We start from the raw sequence: 25,409 nt of genomic DNA, 5'->3' as shown, positions 1-25,409 counted from the left end.
TAATCAGAATTAAAAACAATTGAAGTTTAAACTGGAGTGCAATGATATGTTCACAACAGAGAGGATTAAGAGCAAAAAAAAACGCAATATTAACTAGCTAAAATGTTATTCCGACCATGGCAGCAGCCATTTCCAAATTCGGCACAACCCTACCAAGCTTCATCAGTAATCTTGTTTCCAAGTAAGGAATACCGTAACCATGATAAGGTCAAGGTCTATAAGTGGCAGAAACTACTGACTAATGATTAGCTATGTAGACCAGATGACTGGTTATGTACTAAATTTTGCTAACCCTGCAGAACTTGCAATACTCTGTTCAAATAAACAAAATAAGAATCAGTTATTGGATTAAAGCACCATATAGGAGAAATAAATTCCAGATAGAAATAAACTAGAAACAGCATACCCAAAAAGCTGATCGACCAATATTGTATAACACCAAGAAATATGTAACCAGGATAGGTAATATGATGAGGCCCAAAAAATCTTCCAGCTGTCAGTTAAGAAGACTCCTGGTAAAAATAATCACAAGGGTTAGCATCTCTTGACAAATTTGCAGCTGATCAAAATTTTCGGCTGCAGTCCTATTGTTGGAAAAATTCTAGGTAGAAAGGTAGTCCAGTTATAATCACGTTTATCAATTTCAATCAGTAGCTAGCAGCATTACTCGGCAATAAAAAACAATTAAGTTTATTTGGATGCTTTAAGCAGTAACAGTAATGTACTAATTAAGCTCACAGACCAGCCACTTGCTTTTGCTTTTCACAAATCAATTATTGCATTTTGGACTTGTTTTTTTCCCTAGCATGAAGTTCGAACTTTTCAGGGAATTTTGTATAGCGAAAGTTTTAGTTAGCATACCTAAGCACAACACAAGAATGAGAGAGCAATGGAAACAAAGGTGTAGTGCCACTTAGGGTGCGTTTAGTAGGCTGCACGGCTTCCGAGCCAGGCCCACAGGTGCAGGAGACCTAGCTTGGCAGCCTGGAGAAGCTTTTCAACTAGACCCGCACCCATAGGGCAAGATTAATAATACAGCCAGCAGCAAGCTGCAAGAATCTTTGCAGTTCATCTCTCAGTCTACTCGTACAATAGTTAGCTCTTTGCCATTAATATATAACCCGCTTATCTCTCTCACAAAGTTTCTTGGTTCTTGTGTCAAAACCGTTGTAAGCTTGCAACCCGCTTCTCCTCTCTCTCCTCTACTCTCTCCTTCACCTAAGCATTCAACCTACCTTCAGCCTGTTATAGTACTTGCTCTTAAAACAGCAAAAAAAACTGCATCCAGGGAAATGAAAATATAGATCGTTTCTCCCAGGCCATGCTCACGCGCTGCGAAGTGGGAGAAAACACAAGCCTGCTCAAGCGTGACCGGGCAACACCTAACGTGGTCGTGTAGGAGGGGTGAAATTTCCCAACCGCCACCCTCATATAAGCCTATCCCAGTCCGCCTCCTAGCCCCTCTATTTCAATCTGCTCAAGTCTCAGCTCTTCTCCATTGGTGGCATCTTCTTGTGTATGTGTGCAAGATCGGTTTTTTTTTTGGGAAAGTTTTGGTTTTGTTCGAGAAATCAACGAAAATTTTGGGGAACTTGCTCGAATTGAAGGGCAAGTCATTTGCCTATGTCAATCTATCGATTATGGTTGAGAATCGTCTATTTATACGGGTCGATCTGGGATTGGGAGGCTATCCATGTGCTAGGAGGCTATTTATATGGTTGAGAATGTGTACCTCGTTGAACTGCTGTTAATGCGATGATGTTCTTTGATATTGAAGTATTAGCAGCTTTTTTGGTTTTTTTGGATGTTTACATTTGCATGAGCATGGCTCCACAATCCTCTTTTGTTTTTGCTGCTCAAGCTCCCCTTTTGCCCATTGTCCCTTCTCAACCACAGCTGCCACTATCCTCGACGACAGGGGCTACTCCCTCTGACATCCGTCATGTGTCACTACTGTGGTAAGGCTTGCCACACTGAGGTGTATGTCATAAGAAATAGTGTGATAATAAGGCTTAGGCTCATCTAGGAGAGTCCAATGGTCCAGTACCGCTCGCTAAGTTTTTGCTTTGCAGCAAGAGATCTTCACAGTTTCATCGTCTCAATGCCAATACTTCTTCAACCTCTAGCACTAATGCTCAGGCTTCTGGTTCCCCACCGCCACCACCTCCGTCAAGTGTAGTATCTAAGTGGTTCCTTGACTCTAGTGTGTCTTTCCATATGACTTTAGATTCCAATTTGTGTCTCGTGTTGATCGACCTATTGTTCAGACAGCTGATGGCACCTCTCTTCCAGTTTCTGGTCGAGGTGTTCTTTCCACATATTCTTTTCATGTTCCTATTGTCTCATTTTCCTCAGCTGACCATGCAGCCGATCTAACCGGTTGGTCAGATCACTGATCATGGCCGTCGCATCATTCGAGTTTGACTGTTCCCATGTTCAGGATCTCCATACAGGGCTTCTGGTGAGGGCTAGGCCTCGGTGTCATGACTCTCAATGCCCATGGGAGCTTGACTGGCTGCGTCTTCCTTTGACCACTCTGACTAGTCAAGCATCCAATTTTCCTACAGTCGTGTCAACTACTTCCACTACTACTTTTGCTCAGTGGCACCATCGTTTCGAGCATATCTCTGATTTGAGGATTTCTACTCGTGTTGGTAGTGGTGTTTTAGGTACTATTTTTGATGACGAGATTCTTCACTATGCGATTTGCAAGCTTGGCAAACCTTATAGTGATTCTGTGTAACAGTGTAAGGGCTGTGCTCTCTTCCCATCAAAAAGTGATCACTCTAATATATCATATTTATCGATTATTCTAGATTTAGTTGGATCTATCTTATGTCATCTCGTGAGTAGTTCTTGTCTATCTACCAGCAGTTTGCTACTATGATTCACACCCAGTTTGATTTTCCCATTGCTTTCCGAGCTGATTCCGCCGAAGTGTACATTCTAAGGCACATCGACGTTTTCTTGCTAATGAGGATACTCTTTCTAAAAATTCTAGAGACTTCTCGTGCCCTCCTATTTTCCTCTAAGCTTCCACCTCACTTCTGGGCTGATGCTGTTTCTGCAACTGTCTTTTGCATTAGAGTTAAATACACCAGCGGTCCTCGAACTTGTCCCGAGGTGCCACTTAGGTCCACGAACTTGCAAAATCGAAATCTGGCACCCTGAACTTGTTAAGTTGTGCCACTTAGGTCCATACCACTTGATGTGGCGCCACGTGGCATGAATATATGCAAAAAAGCCCTTGAATTTTATCATCTTCTATATGTAGATCCTCCTCATCTCTTTCACCTCTTTCTCAATCCGCCACGCTGCTCCTACCGCCGGCAACCACTCCCGCCCCGACGTCCAGAGCGGCGCCGCCCCATCACCTGCCCTACAGCCACGCCGCCGCCGAGCAGCCACCGCGGGAGGCTGGGGCCAGGGCCCTGCCTGCGCCCAGCCTGCTGCCGGCGAGCATCCGCAGCCGACCGGCCTCCCGCGCGCCGCGCCGCTCTGCCATGGACGCGCGCCGGAGGAGGAGGGCAACACGCCGCGCGTCGTGTGGCCTCCGCCCGCCGCAGCTGCCCCACCGCCAAGCAGCCGAGCTCGCGCAGGCCCGCCCGCACTCACGCGCGCCGAGCTCCGGTCACCGGCGGAGGGAGCAGAGAGGTGGCGCCTCCGGATCCGGCCGCCTGCCATGGAAGGAAAGGAGGAGGGGCCGGCCGCGCGCCACTCCAGATCCGGCGTCGGCGAGGGTGGGCGGAGAGGGAGGGAGGGGGCTGAGGGAGGGAGGGGGCAGAGGGTCGGCGGCGCCCCGATCCAGTCGCCGGCGAGGGAGGGGGAGGACCGGCCCCGGCGATGAGTGAGGGAGCGCCGGCGAGGGAGGGGGAGGAGCGCCGACGGCCGGCCCGCGTCGTGCCTCCACGCGGAGAGGGAGCAGGGAGGGGGCGCGGCCGTGGCGCCTCCGGATCCGGCCGCCTGCCATGGAAGGAAAGGAGGAGGGGCCGGCCGCGCGCCACTCCAGATCCGGCGTCGGCGAGGGTGGGCGGAGAGGGAGGGAGGGGGCTGAGGGAGGGAGGGGGCAGAGGGTCGGCGGCGCCCCGATCCAGTCGCCGGCGAGGGAGGGGGAGGACCGGCCCCGGCGATGAGTGAGGGAGCGCCGGCGAGGGAGGGGGAGGAGCGCCGACGGCCGGCCCGCGTCGTGCCTCCGCGCGGAGAGGGAGCAGGGAGGGGGCGCGGCCGTGGCGCCTCCGGATCCGGCCGCCTGCCATGGAAGGAAAGGAGGAGGGGCCGGCCGCGCGCCACTCCAGATACGGCGTCGGCGAGGGTGGGCGGAGAGGGAGGGAGGGGGCTGAGGGAGGGAGGGGGCAGAGGGTCGGCGGCGCCCCGATCCAGTCGCCGGCGAGGGAGGGGGAGGACCGGCCCCGGCGATGAGTGAGGGAGCGCCGGCGAGGGAGGGGGAGGAGCGCCGACGGCCGGCCCGCGTCGTGCCTCCGCGCGGAGAGGGAGCAGGGAGGGCGCCGGTCGCGAGCGCCATGGGGGCTGGCCTTCTATCCCTCAAGGATGTGAAGATAGAAGACGATAAAACTCAAGGGCCTTTTTGCATATATTCATGACCTTTGAAAGGGTATGGACCTAAGTGGCACAACTTAACAAGTTCAGGGAGCCAGATTTCGATTTTGCGAGTTCGTGGACCTAAGTGGCACCTGGGGACAAGTTCGAGGGCCGCTGGTGTATTTAACTCTTTGCATTAACAGGCAGCCCTCTTCTTTGAGGGTGTACTCACTACAAGCGTCTCTTTGGTCATCCTCCATGCTACAATCACTTCCGGTGTTTCTCGTGTGCCTACTTTGTTCTTCCTCCACGTGAGCGCACCAAGCTAACTACACAATCAATTGAATGTGTTTTTATTTGGTACAGTATGAAGCATAAGGACTATCGCTACCTCCACTAGATGTGCCATCTCCTGAGTCTTCTTCGTCACTCCTTAGGCCTTCTCCCATGGAGATGCATGCTCATGAGTTCACCGAGATCTACAGTCAACGCACAAGGTCTCCACCTCCATCTTCTCTCAAGTCTTCTTCCTCGCTCCTTGGACCTCCTCCAGCGTGGCCGTCTTCGTATGATCTTTGTGATCGTGGTGCTCTACGTCCTCCGAAGGGCTATGGCTTCACCGTTGTTGCTCTTGGTGAGCCGACCACCTACCGAGAGGTTGTTATTCATCCGGATTGGCAGCATGCCACGGTTGAGGAGATTGCTGCTATGGAGCGCACTAGTACTTGGCATCTATAAGATCAAGACTCGATCTAATGGCTCACTTGAGCGCTATAAGGCTAGCGCGTTGCTTTCAACAGGAACACGGTTGTGATTATGATGAAACTTTTGCTCCTGTTGCCCATGTGACCACTGTCCAAACTCTTCTCGATGCTGCTTCTATTCAACATGGGTCCATCTTCTAGCTTGATGTCAAGAATGTCTTTCTCAGTGGAGAATTGAGTTAGGAGGTTTAGGTACCTCCAAGGTATATTGTCCCAATTAGTATGGTTTGCCACCTATGTCGCTCTCTTTATGGCCTCAAACAGGCTCCTCGAGCCTGGTTTGAGCACTTCTCCTCTGGTGTCGCTGATGCTAGTTTTACACCTAGTGACCATGACGCTCTCTTTGTGGCCTCAAACAGGCTCCTCAACCTGATTTGAGCACTTCCCCTCTGTTGTCATTGATGCTGGTTTTACATCTAATGACAATGATCCTCCTCTCTTTGTTCACTCTTACCCTTGTGATTGCACGCTGCTTCTCTATGTTGGTGAGATGATCATCATAGGTGATGATTCTTAGTTCATTGAATTCGTGAAGAAACACCACAGTGATAAGTTCTTGATGTCGGATGTTGGTCCTCTTCATTATATAGTCTATGGTAGATAGCTACCTGCACTTTGTATATCTATATATACATATACTAGTCTAGGGTGCTATCTGCACTTTGTATATCTTCATCTGCCCCTTTGGGCATGGCAATAGATGAGATGCTCATTCCTATCAGTGTTCAGGCCTTCAATCTGACGCCCAACTACCTGCTTTGTTCTTGATCATAATTGAGGACTGAGCTATCATGTTTCAGATCATGACTACTTGCTTTCTCATCTTCAAAGACTGACATCAAGGCTTTTACTAGCATGGCCTGAGTGCCATGATCAAGATGGATGCCCAAGAGCTCGTTACTGAAAGTTGTCATCCTATAACCTAGCTCTTGAAGCCATCAACTCAACCATATCAACTCAAATACATGAAATCTTGATGACAAGTCCAGTGGTGTGTAGAGTAGATTCTTATGGCACTCCAAAGTTAGGTTTCATTGCTGTTCTTTGTGTTGTAGTTATTATTTTATGGGCTAAATTAATCAGTTATTGACTAAACAAATAAAATGCTCTCTATTCTACAAGCACTATTATTGCTCATTTAATTTCTCGCTTATTTTCAGCAGCACCGCTACAAATTTTATAGATAGTGGCTATAGCCAGTTTTATCTGCAGCCAAGCATGCCACTGTAGTCACCATTTGTAGCCAGCATGTCACCTAACACATAAGTGCTGGCCTAGTGGTCCAGGTAACAAGGGTTAGAGACATCAGAGGTTCACATAACCACATCCATATCTTAATTGTCCCACCAGCTGCAATGATTTTGTTCCTACAATTTTTTAAACACAACACCTACACATACTAGCTAGATCAGCGAACACATGTTTCCAGTTGTTCAATTGTAGCTGCATGTACTCACTGGTAAAAATCTGGTTCTTGTATTATTTCAATGTTCAAAAAGGCATTGCTAGGCGCTCCCCTAGGCGTGTGCTTATGCGCTAGGAGGAGGGGTGCCGCCTCGCCTAAGGGGGTAGGCAGAGGATAGGCGTGGCCGGGAGGAGGCGGGCCGCTGGCACGGCCGGAGGCGGCAGGCGGAGGCAGGGATGGGCAGCGGAGGAGGTCACGAGGAGAAGGCAGGTGACAGGCGGAGGAGGAGGGAAGCAGGGGACGGGCAGCGGCGGAGGAAGTAGGGGAAGGTGCGCAGTGGAGGAGGAGCAGGCTCGGAGGAGGTGGAGGAAGGGTGGCCGCACAGGCGCAAAGGAGGCAGAGGAGGCAGGGTCGGACAAGAGGAGACGAGGCGTTCCCGAGGAGGAGAGGGGAGATAAGGTGGGGAGGTGCCGAGGTGGGCCTTTGGGCTGCTTTGATGGGCCTACTGTTTGACTTAAGGCCTACTAGTTCTCTGCTTTTCTTTCTTTTAGAGGCATATGATGTGTATGGCAAGGTATATGTATGTATATGGCACCGCCTAGAAAAATGCCTTGAAAGTTGAAAAGCCTAGTCCCGATTAGTCCCGCCTAGGCTCTAGGCGGTGGGTCACAGCCTAGATAGCGCCTAGCGCCTTTTTGAACATTGTATGATTTGCTGGTCACCTTATCCTGATGACATTGTAAAAACGTTCACTATATTGCCAGAGCTCATCAGGTGATACCTCCCTTCCATTTCATAATAAAAAAACCATAAGTATTGACACCATGTTCAGGTAAGGTCTCGCTTCCATTTTATGGCGAAAGAAATTAGGTCAAATGGTCGTCAATATTACAGATTCAGGTAACATATTTCTATGACATGGTTCATTACCATCCTACTCATCTTTTGTCAAGATTAAATTGGTTAAGAACTAGAATTTCTATATCTATATAGAAGTAAGCATACCTGTCCGGTAAAGAAGTCCATCTTGGACCTTCAAAAGGTATATCATAGTGAACTCAGGGCTCGTCACCACTTTTCAAAACCAAGTGCCCATCTTCAGTAGAAATGCAGATCTCAGTCACGGCCTATAAGTAACCAAACATGTCATAACTCTAAACATTAGAACAAGCTGATATAGCATGAAACCTGTTGCTAACAAAAAGCCACAACTACAAAAACATGCATTTTTCAAGAAACACTACTATCAGAACACTGAAGCACAATCCTTTGGCAAACAAAGGATAGCAACCTCATATACTGCGACACAGACCTAGCCATGTAATCTTTTACCAGAAACAAAACATCGTTAGTTTAAAGACTAGTCAAGTGCCTTCTAGATTATACTAATGGTTTTATGGCGTCTCCCATACCGTACAAAAGAAATCGAAATTGCATTTAACACTCAAATATTTTATCTTATTGTAAACTCATACCTAGGGATATTCAATAGTGTAGAATAAGGCTACAACTCACAGATAAGGCACCAACAATGTCACATATCCCCACCAACATGCACTACTATATAGGCTAATTCTCATGTTGGTGATAGTGTATGAAGGCTTTAGGATGTAACAGGGTGATCTTTTTTCCCTCTCAAACACACAGGAGATCTGTGTATCATTATATTAAGAAGAAAAAAAAGGGGGAAGAGCCCTTGCAAACCCACACCCAGCCACACTAAACCAGAATCACACCAAGAAGCTGCTTACTGTGATTCAAAGTGGTACTCATGTAACTGATTTTCACCAGAGTGGCAGAGTAGCAAACACATCAAATGACAAGGAAACAAAAACAAGGTAGGGATAATTGAAAGAGGCAGTTATGCATGCCATCTGCAACCATCTGCAGCAGATCAAGGTCGCAGTGACAACACCATGCAATGGTATATGCAGCATCCAATTGCGGTATTTGTGTCCATTGTGTCGTTGTTGTGATGGACATCATTATCCCAACTCCATTGCAGTGGTTTTCACTGTGGCCTGGATAGTGATTACCAACAAGATTGATGGCTGTGTGTTGGGGATGTGGGACATGGGAGCATGTTGTGTGCTCGTGGCCAACGTTCAACAAGTCGCTAGGCACTCTCCAGGCAGTGACCCTCCGCCTAGAGCTTAGGTGTTTCCTAGGCACTGCTTAATATGTACATACACTTCAAAAAAGATTAATGGGCCAAGCATTGGACAGAAAGGCCCATTAGAGCAGCCCAAGCCCAAGTCGGAACAGCCAGTACCCTTCCCCCACTTTATCAGTTCGCCTGTCACCCTCCCTCGGTCACCCTCATCCTCACGACCCGCCAGGACCGAGCGCCGTCACCCCCGACCCCGCCGCCACCGCCTCCTCAGCCGCCGCCCGACATCACCTCCTCTCACCTCCTCCGCCGCCGCTTCCGCTCGATTTTCCCTCCTTCCTCGCCGGCACCCGACATCCCTGCCTCGCCACGCATGCTGCCTGGGCAGATCTGCACGACAGCCACCACAGCTGACCCTTCTTTCGCCACTGACAAGCTGGCTCAGCCTAAGTACCGCCTACCCCCTGGGCGAGGCAGTACCCTGCCGCCCAGCTCATAAGCGCACCTAGGCGGGCGCGGAACAACGCCTTGTTGAACACTGCCCGTGGCAGCGGGGGAGTGGAACTGGAGCGAAACAGCAGAAGGCATGATGGGCCTGATTGGGCTGGCTTGATCAAGGTTCGCTGGCCATGTATGTTTGAATTATACATTTTTCAGTTCCTTTCTTAATACATACATGGCCTTCCTAGGATCTATGGGGCTGCTGATCACTTGTGTTTGAATATCCATACATTCTACCATCATGTTTACTATTTCATCAGACATAATTCTGAATTGAGAACCCCATCCCCAATCCGCAACACATTTCCTGATTCACGAACAGAAGAGGTTTACCCCTAAGGTACCCAACTTTTAATTAACAAACTGTGAACCTATTCACAAACCAAACGAACCATGCACCTAGTACCCAAGGTGAGAGAAATCAAGAGAAGGTGCATTAAGTGCAATTTCTGTGGTTCTAGGTTCCAAATTGTGCATCAGATGCGAGGGATATGAGGTGTGAAATGCAACTATTTAACTTGAAGGTTATATGGATATGTGATTGACTCACCCCACCCACCCACTCTCCCTCAAAAAATGTGATTTGGACTTCTTGGAGTTCAGTTGCTTTGTTTCAAATAATTTTCTACTGCATCTTCATCAGTGAAAAAATGGGATGCCTAGCTCGTGGTAATATCATGCATTATAACATCACTGACAATTCCTACAGCTTTAATTAATGTACTGGACTTGTTGAGTAAAATAATGGAGCAACATAAAAAGCAATAAGTGATTTCATTCCACACCTGATGGTACTCCCTATCAGTAATCTCTTTTTTTAAATAAGTTGCAGCAGTAGCAAGAATTTCCTGCTTGGTCAATGTTGCATTGGGTTCTTTCTTACGGAAGAGAAAAATGAGTACGTTCCTGTAGCAAAAATTCAATAAATAAAATGTACAGCTCCATCATGTCAATATCAAAATGGTATTTAATGCATTTTCATATTAGCATCAGTGCTTCACCGTAGAGATACCTTCACCTCAGGCTTTGCAACAAATACATCATGAACAGCAGCAGCAACTAGAGATATTGAGTGTTTGAGCTCATCATGAGAAAGCGATGCACAAGATTTTGCAGCATTGGACAGAGCTTGCAGTTTTGATCCATCCTTTCTATTGGAAGCATATTTTGCAGCCAACTGACGCAAGTCTTTAACAACTGCCTGCATGCTGCAGTAAACATGTATGGATCATTTTGTATCCCACTTACAGTTAATTGGAACCTATCCAAGATGTAATGGCACATAAATCATTGTTAATATAATATCAAAGTAAATAAGATGTAGTATGAAGTGAAAGATGTTCAGGAAGCAAGGAGAACTGGCTATGAATGAATTTACTCTAAAGAGTCACAAGATACTGAATCGAGAAACTTTTGTGAACCAAAAAAGATTTAAAAAAACAGGGCAACCTGTGAATTTATAGAACTGACCTGCGAACTTTGTTGGCAGTGAAAACAGTGCCCAAAACAGACAGCACATCACTTCCTTGAGCAGGGCCATCCCTACCCTTGCTTGTATTTGGATTAGGCCCTTTAGAATCAACATTAGGTCTGGTCGATTTCCTGGTATTCCATGCCACTTTATTGGACACTTCAAGAGACTCTTGAAGATTCATCTCATGAGTGGACCAAGCAGACTCTTGTTCATTGACTATGTGAGGATAGTGTTTTATAAAGGACATATCTGAGGATATAAATTTATAGTCCTTCAGAACTCCACGTCTTTTACACAATGGAATCAGTATCCTCTTCCTCCTAAGGTCATCCGGTTTTATCCATACTTGTAGAATTTTCTCAGGGATGGACTCCCTTTTTGTAAATTCGAGAAGAATTCTGTCTCTTTTGGAAGCATATCCATCATCAAACAACAAAGAACTTTTGCAGACCCATAAACCACGCACCAAATATGCATAGTCTGGAAGGGCTTTCAGGATTTCTTCCTCTGAATAGGTAGGAGCAAGGTGCTTCAGAGCATCAAATTGGTTTACTTCTGAAACCTATTTTAAACAGGTTAACATAAAAAAAGTAGAATACAACTTTAAATATTGACCAGTTCTTTTCAACTCATTAGAGTTCCAATTATTCATTAAAACAGGTGTCTGAATCTAACCTCAGTAAACCATTTTTTCAGGCGTTCTTCAAGTGGTAGCAAAAGCATCTCCCTGTTATGAAATGCAGATCAAAATTTTAAAAATGCATTGTACGGTTCAGACATAGTGACAATAATCAGAGAAAGAAGTGGAAGAAAAGCAACACAAAGTGCAAAATAACACATTTGAAGCAAGATAGTATTGTTGCTAAATATGGATGTAGCAAATTAAGTGGTTCTTCTGTAGCATGCCTTGTAAACTTAGTAACGGAAATTTCCAACCATGGGGAATAAAATAATACCACGCAATTCAGAGTGCATGAAACATCTTCATAAATATCAAAAAGCAATCAGAGAAATACAAATATTCTTCAACTAATATGTCTGAAATCAAAATTCAAATAACAGTAACCCTAGTATGTCTAATATCAATTAGTTTTTTTTTTTTGAGGCAGTCTAATATAAAGTAGTTAACCTACTGTCTAATGAATCCCAGGAGCACAAATAGTGACCATAGGATAGGAATGCTTCAATTTTTACTATTATCAGATAGAAGATGTGAATACAGCATACTATGATGTGGTGTCATGACCCATCAGTGAAAGTTGGGGGTAGCTTTAATAACATCCAAAGTGGCATTCTTTAATGACCAAATGACAAAGGGAGCAGAACAGCAGATTGGATTGATACGATGCTCCTCTACATAACAAGAGGAGGTGGTTCGCAGTTCAGAATTGAGCAAGACATTTACCCATTAGTCACCCAGTCTAGATCTATCAACTCTCCATTGCACCTCACTCCAAGCTGTTTCCGTCCTGCCTCTTAAAACTAGAAACAGGGTCCTGACAGGGTGTCATAATACCTCCTACTTACTGTTGTCACCTAATTTCGTCAATTAGTTGTTTGCAGAGTGCAGACAACATTATACATACCATACACCAAGAGCCTGTTTGGCACAGCTCCAGCTCCAAGTTCCATGCAGGATTTAGGAGTTTGTAGGATAAAATAAAATGATTCAAAAATGCATTTTATCCAAAATAATAGTAAAGTTGCTTAACTAAACACCTTTAATGTTCCCAGAGCTCCAGTTCTAAGAGTTTCTGGAGCTAGAATTTTTTTTTATCAAACAGGCAGGAGAGCTGCCTGTCATGACTGGATCTAGGGATGACCCTCTCCAAAAATTCTTGGAGCTGGAGTAATCAACTAATTAAAAAAATGCAGAGGTAATCCTTCCATAAAATCAAAGAAAAGGAACACTCAGAGAAATTAAATATTACCACTACCATAGTATAATCATAAAATGAGCTGGTCCACCAAACACTAACAATTTCTCATAACCACAAGGAGAATAGGGAAATGATGTGCATTGCACCTTATTGCTTGGCATTTGTTAATATGCTTGCTGCTAGTTGAGGCTCCAGGACACAAGGACATTACATAATCAGACCTGAACAATAAGACAGGATCAGTTGTGCTGGCAAGGTAGGTAAAGGGCGACTGTTTATTAAAACTTCACATTACCCCTAACAACAATTACAAGCAAATAAGGAAACATAAGATGCCAACGAAATAAATTTAAATGCTCAATGTTGATATTGCAGTTCTAGTAAACTGTTTCATGATATTTCTTTTCGTTACAACCAATATGAAGTGAGAGGATGCAGCAAAGACAGACTTGAAGGATTGTAATGTTTAATTATCTAGAGCGCATGAAACTAAGCAATCCGTTATCCGTGTGCTCAAACCATGAGCTATGATATTCATAATATTGCTATTTTTTTACTCACATATTCTCTGCTTTCATATCTTGTTAAGGTCAATATCTAGCCTACACCAAACCTGTTGTGGACAAAATAATATCATTATTTTTCATACCATGCATGCATATGCACTATTTGCAGTCTCACTATCTCAATATTATAAACATTGAAAGCTTTGGTTCAACACTCTTGATCACCTACTGAAACTACAAATCTCAAAATTGTATGTTCATTTTTGTCCATTATGTGCCAAATCAAACACTCAAGTGAACAATTCCTGTGTTAACTTCATAGGATTCAAAAGTAAGTAGTCATATGTTCCTATTCATACATTGACAATCAAGTGCTCCAAAGTGGTCCTAGCTAGGGAAGTCGGCATCGGAACCAGCCAATGTGACCGCTGGTCTAAAAGGCAGTCACCTACCAGCCTCGGCACAAGGAACTACCCTTCTGCCTAGAGCTTGATTGGCGCATCATCCAACTAACCCATCTTAATGCCTGCTTACTGGTATTGAGGCATTAGGTGTCATGCCATCTTTCAGCCTGTCTTTTACAACAAAATATGACACAGCAACAGCAATCGTATCTTGCTAGAAATAAACTGACAAGCAAACAGGAATAGAAAAAAAAAATCCAAACAAGTTTCATGTTTTTTGCAATATAGAATTAATATTATTGGATCCATTTAGGCAAAATTGTTGCAAACAATAAATATAATCCAGCACTCCCCTGCTACAATTCAAGGCCATATCAGTTTCTAGTTTATGCCAATTTTGATCTAATCTGGTTAAATATTGGCAAATGTGCTATTTTTTTAAAGTTACCCTTAACCCTCCCAAAATGAAATCATGTTATGCACCTTAGTACTTTCGTTATCCACATTTATGAAAATTTAAACTGTACATGTGACTAAAAGGTACTTCCATACTACTACAGTTTTAGTGAGGCTCCAAATCAAATATTATATTAATTATGTACTATGTGTTCTAGTGTGTACATATATCCTTTTAATAAAAAGAAATGATCACAAACAGAGTTGCAGTATAATTGAACCACTTTTTAGAAGCCAATATGAAAACCCATGGATGAAGACCCTTACTTGCTCATTGTGAAATCAATAGGAACACCCTCATTTGATATCATCTTATCATGGTACTTGGTTGCAATATTACTCCCTGCTGGTTGGTACGTGAGAGAAATCCATGGCTGGAACAACAGAAGTACTATGTCAATAACAGAACAACAGATAGGTGCATAATAAGAATGCAAAAGACTGAACTTTTGTAATAGCTACCAAAAGCAAACTTGAGTAACACATGTAAATCACAACATTACATGACCCATCGCTCAGTAGAAATGGTAAAACAGAACATAACAGTGACAAAGGTGATCTCTGAAGACTAGCTAATGCAAACAAATTTCTAAGGAAGTAAAAATTATAAATGGTACCATTATATCTAACCTCAGAATCTTCTGTGTGGTCCTTGGAATCTTCTGGGCGCTCACTTCCCTGTAAGCACAAGATATATGATCATGAATACATCATAACACCAGAAGCCATGTTCAATCCACTCTTATTAATAGTGGCACTCCTCTTACATGCAACTTGACCAATATAACCACAACAGAAAGTAGGAAGCTCATCAACCAAAAAAATGAAGGCAGCCAATATAGGGAAAAAATAATGCTGACAATAGTAAGGGAAACCAGTATTAGAAGGTTTATCAGAAACACCGAGGGCAAAACATGTTGTACCATATTCCAAGACTGTATTTATCTATTCTCCTTGGCATTTTGGATCAAAATAAGCAAATGATGAGTAACTCCTACACCAATGCAAACAGAACATCTGGATCATAATTGCAGGCAATTAGACTCATTCAGATGGTCTATACATAATCATTATAAATATTGGACATGAGAAGATTTTGCATGTATAAAACAGCAAACTAGTTGATTTCTTAATTTCAAGGCCAGCAAACCTTTAGAGCAATAAATGCTACTAAATCTGACAGACAGAACTTGTGCAACACCTTACGAGATGGAGCCTTTGAACCACTAGCACCACCATTCATTTCCCGAGATTGTAAAGCCTGCCTATTATATGCTCGACCAGAAATTACATGTGACATTGATGGTCGCAGTTGCACCACTGCATCAATATGATTCAAATGAATCTGTAAAATAAAGCAAGATTGACTCCACAGAACATCATACTAAATAAACATCTAATGTTAGTGATTAGTCCGTGTTGCCTAGTAAGCAACCAGCCAAAAAGTTCTATGGAGGCAAAATGAAAATGTGTTAAGTTTTCAATTACAATTAGTAATTGCTAGATATAATGGTCAAGAAGCTATGAAGGTGTACCAGTGGAACTGTGTAGGTACCTTGGGAAAAGGAGTGTTCAGGGGTACAGATTGAATCAGCAATATTGTAAATAACTATAATTAACTATAATTACATCAGCTGCGACAGAACATATCAAATGAAATGGGAATACAAGATTAATGAAGCAGTCAGGTGTTACATTACCTGGGTGCTTATTCAGATAGCAAGGCAGCAACTTAATAACCCCTTCATTCCAAATTATAGTTCACTTTAGCTTTGTCCTAAGTCAAACTTCTCTAACTTTAACTATATTTTTTAGAAAAATATATTAACATATATAGTACCAAACAAAGGCACTATCAGAAATTCAGAACATATTTCATGGCCGACTCAACAAAACTAATTGGATGTTGTAAATATTGGTTTTTCCTATACAATTGGTCAAATTTATAGAAGCTTGACTTAGACAAAAGCTAAATTAAACTATAATTTGTAACGGAGGGAGTACACTGGAAAAACACAAACCTGTCCCTACTAATACAGCCAAAATGAGCAGTATCAAACATTTAGGATTTGCTTCACTGCTGCTGCCATAAATATCCAACCTAAGTGTGGACTGCCACAATTCCATAGGCTGTAGCTACCTACTCATTAGCAATTTGTCCACCAACCAAAGAATCACAGAAGCTGTCATAGTACTTACCAAGTTGCCTTTAAGAATTCCAACCGCATAATCAGAAACATCTTCTGCCTTTGATGATGAAAGTGTCTGTTAACAACACAAAGGACAGAAACCCAATATCAATGAGATATGACCAAATGTACGAGAAAATTATTTGAATGGCAGCAGAACTACTACCCAATTAAGATACCACCACAAGTGCTAGAGAAGAATCTTATATTAGCTTAACTAGCAGAACTAAAGTTTACTATGTTTCAACATACTCCCGTTGGTCAAAATACTTGGCAATTTTAAAACAGGCACCACCTTGAAAACACAATTTCACAAACTAAACTTTTTAGTCGGAACTGTGCTGTTAAATTCCTAAGTGAGATCATCTATTATTCATATAAAAAGAAAGAAACAGAATACAACAAGGCCAGATACCCAACATTCAACAGCTAGCAAGCATGGTTTTTAAGTCATCGCCTTGGCATCCGGGCGGAATTTCAATCCTGGTGTCGCGGTCTCCATGACCTCCCCGTGTATGTCATTCAAAGTCGTTGCCTCGATGTGGCGTCATTTTTCCCCCAGCAGACGCTGCATGAGCCAAATCAGTTCTGCGTGCTGGGGAAAACGGCATGGCGCAGAGTTAAGAAAAAAACTCAACCTGCAAGGGGCAAGCCGCCCCCCAGGCATTAATGTAAGAAGAAGACCTCACGCAGGCCGAGAAAACCCCCGAACCCCTGCCCACCCTTACACGGGCGCCATAACCCATACCGTAACCCGTGTGAGAGCGGGCCGGGGTGAGCCGGGACCTATTTCCATATGCTTTGGCATGTAGGAAGGCGAGGGGATTTTTTTTAACCTCAGCCTGAAATTCGCTCCCACTGGGAGTCAAACCCAGGACCTGAGGAGTGCTACTTAGGCCACCTAATCAATCCGGCTAGGCACCCGTTTGCGGCATGGCGCAGAGTTGCGCGCGTGCGAAAAGGCAAGGCGCAGAATTGCGCACCCGGGAACCAAATGAGTTGTGTGTGTGGGAGAAACGGCGAGAGCAGCATGCCGTGTGCATGCGCAGGAATCATGCGCCTACACCTCCAAACACGACCCCATCTGTGCCGCATGCTGATTAAGAGAGGGAAGGACAAACGAAAGGAGGGTGGCAGCTCTCGAAATCCTCAGCAGCGCCGTGGGGCCTCAGTCCAGCAAAGCCCATACCTTGGTCCAGCAGCTCCCATCCCTCCTGTTGTGACCAATCCGGTCTGCCTACGTCTACATCCAGGCGCTCTGCTCCAACGTCCACTCCACCTCTTCGTCCTCCCGTGGTCTGCTATCAGTACACAGGTACCTCTTCCTCTCCCCTCTTCTGCTCTGCTATGCTGCCTGCGGTAGGATGCAAACAACATTGGCTGCTCTGCTCCATACATATTATATAACAAGGCAGCTTTGTGTGAATGTGTGCCTGATGGCTAATTCATGTGCTTGAACCTTGCTGCCTTTTGCTTAGTTTTGCTACTAGCTACTCTCGGCTTCAGAACTGACAGCAACAAGGTATATTTATGCTGCTTCATCCTAGGTCAGGATATGAGTATGGCAACGCCTCACCGCGCTTGATTAAACGAGCCTCCCCTCCACGCTTCATGAGCAAAAGGGGACGCGTGTCGTTCAGCCAGGGCTTTGGGTATTTTGCAAAAAAGCCCTCCAATTTTCTGGAAATCATAACTAAACCCAGCTCATCCAAACCTCCAATTCGATAATGCTGTCGTGTTTGGCACTTTTGCATTTACCTCAAACTCTGTTTTACTTGACTACATGCTAATAAAAGGCGACACTTTCATCACAACAAGTATTGACAATGTTGATTTGAATCTTCTTTTTTTTTCTCCAGAATAAGCCCAGCTTGTTGTCATCGCTCATGATGTGGATCCAATTGAGCTTGTTGTGTGGTTTCCAGCCCTGTGCAGGAAGATGGAGGTCCCTTGCATTGTTAAAGGAAAGGATCGCCTTGGATAAGTATGTTTTCATAAATTGAGCTTGATGATTTGATCAACGGTTGTCTGAAATGAATGCTGAAACTTTACAAATAATGGTACGCAGATTGTTGACAAGAAGACTGGATCCGATTGAGCTTGTTGTGTGGCTTCCAGCCCTATGCAGGAAGATGGAAGTTCCTTACTGCTTATTTACACACTACAATGCGTCAATGCCGGATAGACACCTATGATTAGGGGTGGTAAAGGGCCTTGAAATTGACTAAAAATAATCTAAGGGCCGAGCTCTAATCTTATACAATTTTGAGCTAAAAAAGTATACGGGCCAAGTTGGATTGTGAAGAGACAACTAGGGCCAAGATACGTTACCACCCCTACCAATGATGGATAGTGTACTCACATTGCTCAAATGTTAGCATATTAAAGATGTATTTATTATCATATGCTGTGATTTTGTGTTGAATTTATCCTATACCAGGCATGACATTTGTCACATTTCATTACCTTCGGTTTACTTATGTTTAATTGCAAATTGTATTACCTTTGATTTACTTATATTTGATTGTGTAAACGGTAGGGTGCGCATCGCGCGCCTAATGTTCTCGTGCTCTTAAAAGCCAGAAGCCAAAAGCACCCTGCCATGAGCTTTCCAACTTATGGCTTTTGGGGGCATCTGGATTTTGGACATTCCAAAAGCTAGCAGCCCAAGAGCTCAAACAAACAGGGCCTTACTCGCCTAAGCGTCTGGAAGGGGGGTCGCCACACCTCGCCTGAACGCCATAATAACCATGCTAGCAAGGAAGGAGCCAAAGAAAAAAAAAACAAGAGGAAAAGAAAAGGACCAAACACACCCGTTCCAACCAAACAACTGGGAATTTTGGTCATGACTCCAGCAAATTTTTGAGAGTTTGATTCTCTTTAAAACAATATAGATTGAAATCAGATGCATAGACTTGTCTTGAAAAGTAGTTTGATAATATCTACCTTTGTTGTATTTCAAAGAAATATTCAAATAGGAAATCGTAATCGAAGTTACAATTTCTGTCACTGTCCAAAACACCCCTGTTTTCTTGACTGGAGGGAAGTAATATGCATATAAAAGACACAAAAGATATTATATGCATTTTTCTTACCTAAATATCTCAAAATATGTTCATAGTCAAAACTGACAAAATTTATCCGCATGCATGTACAAAGTGTCAAGTATTGATGACCAGAGATTTATAGAACAAAAAAAGTGGAACAACAAAACAGCATCCACCTTCTATTTCAGCACTGGTAACCAAAATTATTTGACATAAGAATGTTTGTCTTCTTGTGCCACTAGATACTTCAAAATATGCTACCAAATACCTCCATAGCCATCTAAGTAAGCAGATCTCTGAATCTAATTTGCTGTCGCGTTCACTATAATAGTTGCTTTTTGAAAGAACCTTTAGTTCATTATTGGTTCTTTTTTCTTGTTCCATTTCATCTTCATACAAGTTGATTTTTATGTTGGTTCACCAAGCCTATCACAACAATCCTCCTTCACCAGTTATGTATAAAAATCATAGAACAACGGTTGATAAGAAAACACTACACAAGCCATCAAACAATTAAATAATATGTGAAACATTTAAGTAAAAAAAAAATAGGAGCATTTTACTAAAAGAGGTATGACTGGGTATCTAGATTATGCAGCACAGCACAAGTATCCCAAACTGGCCCTCCGGTAACAAAATCACTACTACTATCACTAAACCATGTGAAAAATGTAGGTCATACATTTCTACAGAGCATCGCAAAACATAATTTATGGTTAAAGCAAATAAAATTTCATCAATGCACAAAATGAAGGCGCTGCAATACGATTGCCATCCTGCAGTGGTGCAACAAGTTTAGATGCCCCTGAAATCATTTGATGTGAATATGTGATGGCGCTGACAACCAGCTGCTGCACCACAAGAACAGGATCAATTGGTATTTCTTACTTAGTGGAAAGGATGCTGCCTCCTCTCTTCGATAGAGTCTGGCAATAAAACACAGGATCATACAAAACTCAATCTCAATAAGTGATTCTTATCCTATATTACTTGATGCTGCAGAACACAGCTAATCTTTGTCTCCAACTCTAAGTTACAACTGGACCTAACTAAACCCTGGCATACTTCACATTATGCCAATCAGAGATTATGCAATAGTAAAACAAACACCCAGCAGTTAGATGTTACATTGTGTAAACATGTTAGCAATAATCTTGACTAGTAGTGCAGTAGGTACATGTAAGTTACTTACGGTCCAAGTCTAGTCTTTGCCTTAGGATCCAAGTCTTTGCCTTAGGGACCAAGTTGAGTCAAGCCAAGTATTTGCCTTAGCATGTAAGTCACTATGGCTGTGTAGTAGTGTATATCTAGTGCTATAAATAGAGAGGAGAGGGCCTAGCTCCAATGTTCTTATGGCGTCGCCTAGGCATCGCCTAGGCGACAAGGCGCTCCCCTATTTTGGCCCGCCTAGGCGTCGCCTTAGCCCGCCTAGGCGGCTAGGCGGTGGTGACTCGCCACAACTCGCCTTAACGCCGTAAGAACATTGCCTAGCTCCCTACAAAACGATTAGCAGAAAGTTCATAGTCAATCAAAACAACCACAAAGATAAGGAGGACAAATTAAACAGTAAAAACATAGTCATGGAAGCAAGAACAACAAGTTCTTAGTAAAGAAGAAAACTATGGTGCGCATGTAAAGCAACCATCACACAAATAAGAACAAATCTAATGTTCGTCAAGAAAATGACAATCATGCAAGAGCCCAAACATTAAACATAAAAACATTAGATTTTACTGACACTGATCAGATTAAAAAACAACACGTGAACACAAACTCAACTCTTGTTTTGTCAGTCACAGAGCAAATAAGTACATTCAAATAGTAACTTACCTGTTTTGTCAGTCCCAAAGGTGCCTCTTGGTCATAATTTTCACTCTGTTTATTGACACTCAAATCAACTTCAACTTCTGAACTCAATGGCTTCACGCGAACCTGATATATTCATAATATTTTAGCTAATTACGATAAGTATATGTTAAATAGTAGAAATTCAAGACAGCAAAAGAACATATGCAGTTAGTTGGGGATGTACCTCTTCACATATCTCATTTAACTCATATGGGCGCCAACATGGCCGTAGGGGATATTGCATAATGTACAGCTGTGGTATAGATTATAAATAAAACAACTATTTAGAGATAAAATATTGACAGAAACACAACTGGTAGAATAGAACAGAATTTATAGTTTAATTCATCATGAAGAAGAGAAGCAAACAACTGTTACTACTGGATGTTTGGGGCAGATAAAAAAATAAACCTAGCATAGTCAGCTATTAACTTTTTCAGCAGGCCCTAATTGCCCAACTAATTTGATTATATGTAGAAGTTTAGCACAAGTATATTCTTATTTTACCACAATCTAGAATATACAAGTTTGTACAATGCCATAGATTCTGAATAATGACTGCATGAACATGCAAAGATGAGGGAAAATAGCTTACTTGATAAGCTCCGCAATTCAAAAGTTAAAGAAAATGTAATACTCTAGAATAAACAACAACATAGCCTTTTTTCCCAAACAAGTTGGGGTAGGCTAGAGATGAAACCCGAAAGAAATAAGTTCAAGGTTCAGGCACATTGATAGCTAGTATCCAACCGCTCCTATCCAAAGCTATCTCTTTAGAGATATTCCAATCCTTAAGGTCTCTCTTAACCGACTCATCCCACGTCAGTTTAGGTCTACCTCTACCCCTCTTTACATTATTGACCCGCTCAAGAACCCTATTACGCACAGGCGCCTCAGGAGGCCTTCGTTGGACATGTCCAAACCATCTCAGCCGATGTTGGGTAAGTTTCTCCTCAATTGGTGCCACCCCGACCCTATCCCGAATAACTTCGTTCCGGACTCTATCCCTCCTTGTGTGCCCGCAAAATCACCGCAGCATCCGCATCTCTGCTACACTCAGTTGCTGGACATGTCGCCTTTTTGTAGGCCAACATTCAGCACCGTATAACATCGCCGGACGAATTGCTGTCCTATAGAATTTGCCTTTTAGCTTTTGTGGCACCCTCTTGTCACAAAGGATGCCAGAAGCTTGCCGCCATTTCAACCAGCCAGCTGAAATTCTATGCCTAACATCTTCATCAATGTCGCCATCCTTTTGTAGCACCGATCCTAAATATCGAAAAGTATCCTTCTGGACCACCACTTGCCCATCTAGACTAACGTCTCCCCCCTCATGCCTAGTCGCGTTGAAATCGCACATCATGTATTCGGTCTTGGTCCTACTAAGTCTGGGACCAAGACCGAAAAACAACAGGGAACAAAAAAGCCATTGAATCAGATTACAAGAATGTGCAATGCCTAGCATAGAACAAAATATACCTTCCTTCAAAAGCACAAAATTTGTTCTTCTATTCACTGTAGAACTGCTTTATACAATAGGAAAGTGGATCTAGGTAGAATTACAAATTCTCCATGGGAATCTCATAATAAATAACTTTACAAGCCTACAAAGACTATCAATTATGCTGCGTAGTCGTGTGGACCACTTTTTTCGCCAAGGCTTACTATGAAATTTATTAAATTGTTATTATGCAGTTAGTACAAAGAAATTTTTTTGCCTTTTTGGACATAGTAGTTTATGGAAAACAAATGAGTTTTAGGATATCCAAATTTCATTCAAAAATTACAAAACAAGGTGGAATCCCCCATTTGCACAAAATCTGCCTAAATCCAAGATCTCATTCAGCCGAACAAAGATACAACAATGCAAAATACAAAGACATGTCTCAAGAATTGAAACAGAAAATTACATGGTCATTACCATACCACTTCAGAGATATTAGCATGATCATTAGTTCATTACTGTACCACTTCAGATATATTAGCATGGTAACAACAGCAACAGTGGTCGAATGTTAAACGACCTTATTAAGTGAAAGTTTCCAGCAATAAGCCACCACAATAAAAGAATGATCCAATTCAGTCTCCCAATTATTTCAACACACTCCAATCTAAAGTGTATTACAATTTGAGAGCAAGAAACAATTTGTTATAAAGAATCTCAGGAAGCAATCCAGTGCTTAGCCAATCTCGGGAAACACATGTGATTGGACAAGACTCTGAATGTTGCAGTTACACAGGTCATTATAGTCCGAGCAGTGACATTCTCCCAGTCATCAATAACAGAATGAAACAAGTGACTTGTACAGGGTACAGCTGGACTGGACATTACCTTGGTGTCGTCGTCGAAGGGCTTGGGGGTGAAGTACACATCGATCTCGCGCACCACGAAATCCTCCTCCGCCGCCGCCCCGTCTCCAGGACCAGCAGCGTCCCCCGCCCCGTCCACCTCCATAGCGTCCAGGCGATCATCCTCCAGAGGCGGCGCGGGGGCGGCCACGGGCTCCGGCATCGACACCGGCTCTGGTTCCGGATCCGGCTCCAGCTCTGATTTGGGCACGGCCAGAGGTTCGGGCTTGGGGGCCTCGGGCTTCGGTTTGGGCTTGCCCTTGGCCCTGGGCCGGAAGCGGGTGGAGGGAGCGCCGGCCGCAGCGGCGGATGAGGCGGCCGGGGCGTCGAGCGAGGCGAGGTCGGCCATGTCGACGTCGGCGTCGAGGGACGGGGGCTTGTCGCCGCCGGTCGCCATCGCCGCCGCGGGACCGCTAGGGTTTCGCGGTGTTGAGTTTTGGAGGGACTGAGGTTTAGGCAGCAGTTTTTGTTGTTTTTATTTTTTTTCTCGAGGAATTATTTTGGCTTTTTGCCTCAAGAAATTCGCGTTCGTGCGTGCGGCTGTAGGCTCGTGGCTTGTTGCCTTGTAGGTAGCTTGTACCCATGACCAGCGCTTAGCCTGGGTACGAGCAGTGCAAGGCCAACCCAAGCCAGGCTGCGGCTTTTTTATTTTTATATTTTTAAAAATGTTTTTTATAGAAATATATTTTCGGTTTCATATTTTACAGTTTTATACCTCTACCACTCGGCGGGGGCGGCCGGTACCCCTACCGCCCGGCGGTAGGGGTATAAAACTGTAAAATATGAAACCGAAAATATATTTCTGTAAAAAATATTTTTAAAAAATATAAAAATAAAAAAGCCGCAGCCAGGCTTGGGGAGCCATTTGGGCCCGTGTTTGGATGGCTGCTCAGCCCACTTCTGTCAGTTGTAGTTGGTGATTGGGTGGCTGCACAAGTTGTTGGCCTGCATTGTGAAATGCAGCGAGCTCGTGTTTGGTAGGGTGGATTGGATCGTTCGGCCCATCGCTCCGTGGCTATCCGTAACAACGATAACCTTTCGTCGCTAGTAGTCTTCAGCCGAGGCCGACAGAAGTCGCTCCCTCTCGTTCACCGCCACCTCTTCTCTCTTGAGCTCTCTGTAGGATCAAGAACACCGACTAGAGAGGAGTAAATAGACAGTTTAAAAACTAAAACCATAAATACTAGAGAAATTTAATTTGTAACAAAAGAAAGTCCTATATCATACTACACTATGTCATACTACACTATCTCTTGTTTGGATTTGCAACCTAGAGTGACAAGATACAACACAAGCTCTAGTAAAATAAATCGCTCAAAGTAAATGCAAGAAATAAATTGAGTAAGAGAAGTAACCGAGCTTGACATAAGAATTTATCCCGTGGTGTCGATGACTTGCCGGTCACCCCTAATCTACGTTGAGGTGGATTCCAAGAATCAATCACTCATCTATCAATAACCTCTTGATTTTGAGCCAGCTTGAATCAAGGAGTCGCTCAACACCTCGATTCCACCAGAGTTGCTCTTCACCACTATTGATGCAATACACTAGGATGCTCTCACACTATCAAGAATGCAATCTCTAAGCATATCACCCTCTTAGGATCCTAATTGATCTTAGTGTTGACTAGATGAAATGTTCCTCACTATCTTAGGCATCTTCTGTAAATTCTTGAAAATTTTCTAAGCTTGTTATCTACCATTTCGATCAATTTCTTTAACTGTCCAGAATCAGCCATTTCTTGTATAACCATCAGCTGATCCATCAATCTTTTTGTTAGGACAGATGGACGAGTTGGCGGTGATCGACGAGCAGGGGCACATGCACTCAGCTTGCTTGCACTGGGATGGGCTTCCTCGCCGTCTCTAGGAGCTTTTGAGCGCAGCCGATTACCCCCAGCCACCGCTCTACGATGGCCACGACTTTGTGGAAAGCGG

General features: G+C 43.6%; 2 protein-coding genes across 7 annotated transcripts; one reads left to right on the top strand and one right to left on the bottom strand.

The window, feature by feature from the left end:
* LOC120677388 lies at window positions 1-23,959 on the bottom strand. 6 transcript variants are annotated; one of them, XM_039958543.1, is made up of 16 exons: window positions 23,456-23,957; window positions 21,308-21,376; window positions 21,106-21,207; window positions 16,239-16,304; window positions 16,061-16,169; window positions 15,241-15,359; window positions 14,670-14,717; window positions 14,307-14,413; window positions 12,820-12,894; window positions 11,469-11,520; window positions 10,790-11,355; window positions 10,321-10,520; window positions 10,105-10,225; window positions 7,714-7,835; window positions 407-512; window positions 1-312 (listed from the first exon to the last, which is right to left on the bottom strand). In XM_039958543.1, the coding sequence occupies exons 1-12, from the start codon at window positions 23,867-23,869 to the stop codon at window positions 10,379-10,381; spliced, it is 1,869 nt and encodes a 622-aa protein (XP_039814477.1). In that variant the 5' UTR covers window positions 23,870-23,957; the 3' UTR covers window positions 1-312; window positions 407-512; window positions 7,714-7,835; window positions 10,105-10,225; window positions 10,321-10,378. The 6 variants fall into 6 exon arrangements, with proteins under 6 accessions (XP_039814477.1, XP_039814473.1, XP_039814474.1 ...); XM_039958539.1 differs by having other exon boundaries at window positions 10,321-10,527; window positions 23,456-23,956; XM_039958540.1 differs by lacking the exon at window positions 16,061-16,169 and having other exon boundaries at window positions 10,321-10,527; window positions 15,241-15,384; window positions 23,456-23,869.
* LOC120678039 (translation initiation factor IF-2-like) lies at window positions 2,399-3,847 on the top strand. Its single transcript, XM_039959201.1, has 2 exons — window positions 2,399-2,461; window positions 3,275-3,847. The coding sequence occupies exons 1-2, from the start codon at window positions 2,399-2,401 to the stop codon at window positions 3,845-3,847; spliced, it is 636 nt and encodes a 211-aa protein (XP_039815135.1).
* Window positions 23,960-25,409: the final 1,450 nt, after the last annotated feature.

The sequence above is a fragment of the Panicum virgatum genome, chromosome 6N (genome assembly GCF_016808335.1).
Source record: "Panicum virgatum strain AP13 chromosome 6N, P.virgatum_v5, whole genome shotgun sequence".
NCBI lineage: Eukaryota > Viridiplantae > Streptophyta > Magnoliopsida > Poales > Poaceae > Panicum > Panicum virgatum.
Note: the sequence above shows the minus strand (reverse complement) of the source record. Positions and strands in the feature narration are given on the sequence as shown.

Coding starts and splice junctions, on each gene's coding strand:
- LOC120677388 (XM_039958539.1), bottom strand. CDS start 23,869: ATGGCGACCGGCGGCGACAAGCCCCCGTCCCTCGACGCCGACGTCGAC. Junction 21,208..21,307: donor TAAATGAGATATGTGAAGAG/GTACATCCCCAA, acceptor TGAATATATCAG/GTTCGCGTGAAGCCATTGAG. Junction 16,305..21,105: donor CTTTGGGACTGACAAAACAG/GTAAGTTACTAT, acceptor TGTTGTTAACAG/ACACTTTCATCATCAAAGGC.
- LOC120678039 (XM_039959201.1), top strand. CDS start 2,399: ATGGCCGTCGCATCATTCGAGTTTGACTGTTCCCATGTTCAGGATCTC. Junction 2,462..3,274: donor ATCTCCATACAGGGCTTCTG/GTGAGGGCTAGG, acceptor TTCTATATGTAG/ATCCTCCTCATCTCTTTCAC.